The 3,076-nt window shown below is 32.4% G+C and overlaps 1 protein-coding gene across 1 annotated transcript in view; it reads left to right on the forward strand.

Annotated features, from left to right (window-relative positions):
- Positions 1-680: 680 nt before the first annotated feature.
- LOC106869623 (NPC intracellular cholesterol transporter 1) overlaps positions 681-3,076 on the forward strand; it is a 69,779-nt gene continuing 67,383 nt past the window's right edge. Inside the window, exon 1 of the mRNA XM_014915431.2 lies at positions 681-1,014. Coding sequence (XP_014770917.1) covers positions 955-1,014 — 60 coding nt within the window. The 5' untranslated portion in view covers positions 681-954. The remainder of the gene's footprint in view (positions 1,015-3,076) is intronic.

A 3,076-nucleotide genomic window follows, 5' to 3' on the forward strand; every position in this document is an offset into this window, starting at 1 on the left:
GTCACTGTGTTCCTTAATTATTTTACTAGATAATTAGATGTAAACTTTTGTTATTTTCGCAGTGACACATGTTTACATTTATCGTATGCATTTAGTAAATTTATTTAATTAACGATGCTTTTACCGTCAAAATGTTTGGCTTTACCCCATAATAAATTTTAGAATGGAAAATAATATTGCTATGTAGTTACGTCAGTAATTTATGTAATAAAACTATAAAAGTATAATAAAGTTTTAGAATTGGTAGAATGCTTCAGTGCGCAAGGCGACGAGTTCGTAGAATTGTTTGCAAATCGAACAAAATGCTTAACGACTTCACATTGTAAGTTCAAATTCCGCCAAAGTAGACTTTGCCTTTCGTGATGGATAAAATAAGTACCACCCTCAAAATTACGGGACTTGTGCCTTTCGTAGAAAGAATTATTATAAAGATATAAACAAGTTTACAAAGTAAAAAACAAAAAAACAATCGCTTTAAAAAAGTTTTATCTTGACGTATATGTATATTGACATAGTAAAGCATTTTAAGGTGAACAGTAACGATAAGTGATAAAAATATTAAAAAAAAAGTGAGTCGATAATTAAATAATCGGTCGATGGTTATTAAGTAGGCAGCAGCTGTTGTTGTTGTTGTTTTCGGGTGGCCTGATCAGATTTGTATGTCATGTGATCTACTCTCCTGTCATTGAGGAAGAAATAGCCTGATTCCTCACTCTGTTGTTACTTCGTCGATCGATTCATTCGGGTTTCCTTCGTTCTCTTCTGACGTTCTATAAATATGTTGGAATAACTAAACAACAACCATTGACTTACAATTAACGCACCTTTCTCTCCTTGATCACGGTTGATTCAAGAGAAACTGACACCAACTTGGTTATTTATTTATATTTCTTTTTGTGTATAACATACCAACCCGTGTGAAGAATACATCACTCATACATTTAGACATCTACGATGTATTTACGGGGTACATGTCTGTACTTGGTACTATTAATATCATGGTGTGTACTGAAGGTAAGACTATTATTATTATTATTATTATTTATAACTCCATGTCGTTCTAGTATAACTGATTTCTTTCTTCTATCCTTATTATAACGCTGTCCGTTTGTGTTGTAGTTATGCTGTTATGTAATAACGATACTTCTTGATTTGTTACCTCAGTTAGTTTCTATTTGATTAATCACCTGTCCTCCCCACTTTTCTTATATATATATATATATATATATATATATATATTTGGAGGAGCTGTTATTTTATTAATCGAAATGAAGGAACCGCTTTTGTTTATGATGAGTTATAGGGGAACTGTCCCGGCGAGCTGGTTTCGAAGCTTGCTTTTAGATAATTCATCCGAGAAAAAGAAAACACGAACATGCTATCATTTACACACACACACACACACAGCTAATGCAATTTAAATGTCGTTTACTATTTTCGTCTGCTTATATCTGTGAAATAGATAGGGGTATTTTTTTTTTTCAAATATGATAAGGTTTCTTTGCTACTCTTATTTTTTAAGTCAGCTTTTTTCATAAAAACTTCCTAATATTCAGTTGCTATTTATTTAACATATACTTGGCGCATGAAATATTTCGTTCATTATTGTTAATATTTATATACAAGACCTATAATCGTATTGCCGAGACTATAATTTACTTTTGACAACTGTTGTCAACCAATATTCCATTATATTTTGGTAAAATATCAACTGTACATTCAAGACCTGTTAAGTTAGACTGTACATTTAAGTCCTGTTAAGTTAGACTGTACATTTACATTTACTGATTCAAGCGTGAACAATATATTCCACTTTCTCCAGTGTCTGCTGACTGTTTGCAAATGGTTCCATACATTTAAATGTCACGCATTCATTGAAAAGGCGTCTATGTTAGACGTTAAGTCAATCGGCCTACTAGAAATAGCAGCCAAGTCTCTGACTCACACGTTACTCGTTTTTAAAGAAAATGGAAACGTTAAATGGTGTAACCCTAGGCATGCTGAGATAAAATGATATCCAATATGGTTATGATTTGAATGCCTTTTCGTCATAGATAGTTCTTTTTAATCGGAATTCACATGGGACTAAGCAACAAGGAATAACTTTTTGCCTTTGTCAGATGATAAAGTGCTTGCGCCCATCACCGTTTGCACACCCTCTCATACTAATGGGAGAAAATTTTGATTTTTTAGGCTCTAAGTTCTGCTCTGTATGTTTGCAATAAAATGCCTCCCTCCAAACGCCCCTAAGGGCAACGTGGAGCTGTTGAACCGAATAATTATTAAGAATGCTTTTATATGATTAATGAGTTTTACTGTATACAGTATTCGGCTGAACTACAACTGGTTTTCTTTGTATATGAATGATACCTGTTTAAAATAAGTCTTGTCAAAAGTTTCCTTCGGACACTTAAACGTTTGTACGAAATTGATGAATTATTCCAAATCCTCAATACTTTCAAGTATTAGAATTCTCCACCGCTGTTCATTTGACTGTAATCAGTTTATATTGTTTATAATTTCTGCAGTTTCAAGTTACTTGAACTTTGTCCTATAACAAATAAATTTTCGGTAGAACTTTTTTTCTTTCTGCTCCTGTGCTCCAACACGTGATATTTCAGATAAGAACTGGATCGTCTATTAAAAGTGCACACTCATTCATAAATATAATTATCTCTCACAACTAATATTTTTGTAATGTAAATGGAAAGATGTTTATGGATTTCCACTGGCCTGAGGAGAGGCTCCTTTAGGGGCTTCGAAACTTGAAGCAGCACGGAATCCAAATCAAACTGTCTTGAACACTATATATAGTGTTAAAGTCTGTCATACCGGCCATGACGAAGGGAAATAGCCCTGAAACTCGAGTCGCCTTTATATATATATATTTATATTTATATATTTGATCCTTTATATTGAACACTCAATATTTCATCTACATTCAATACTTTCTTTCATGGTGCCATCCATTTTTATTTTATTTTATTTTATATTGTATATTGTATATCATATTATATATTGTATATTCCATATTCTATACCCCACATTAGTTCTGCAGGAATATAAATAAAACATA

The sequence above is a fragment of the Octopus bimaculoides genome, chromosome 3 (assembly GCF_001194135.2).
Source record: "Octopus bimaculoides isolate UCB-OBI-ISO-001 chromosome 3, ASM119413v2, whole genome shotgun sequence".
NCBI classification, from domain to species: Eukaryota; Metazoa; Mollusca; class Cephalopoda; order Octopoda; family Octopodidae; genus Octopus; species Octopus bimaculoides.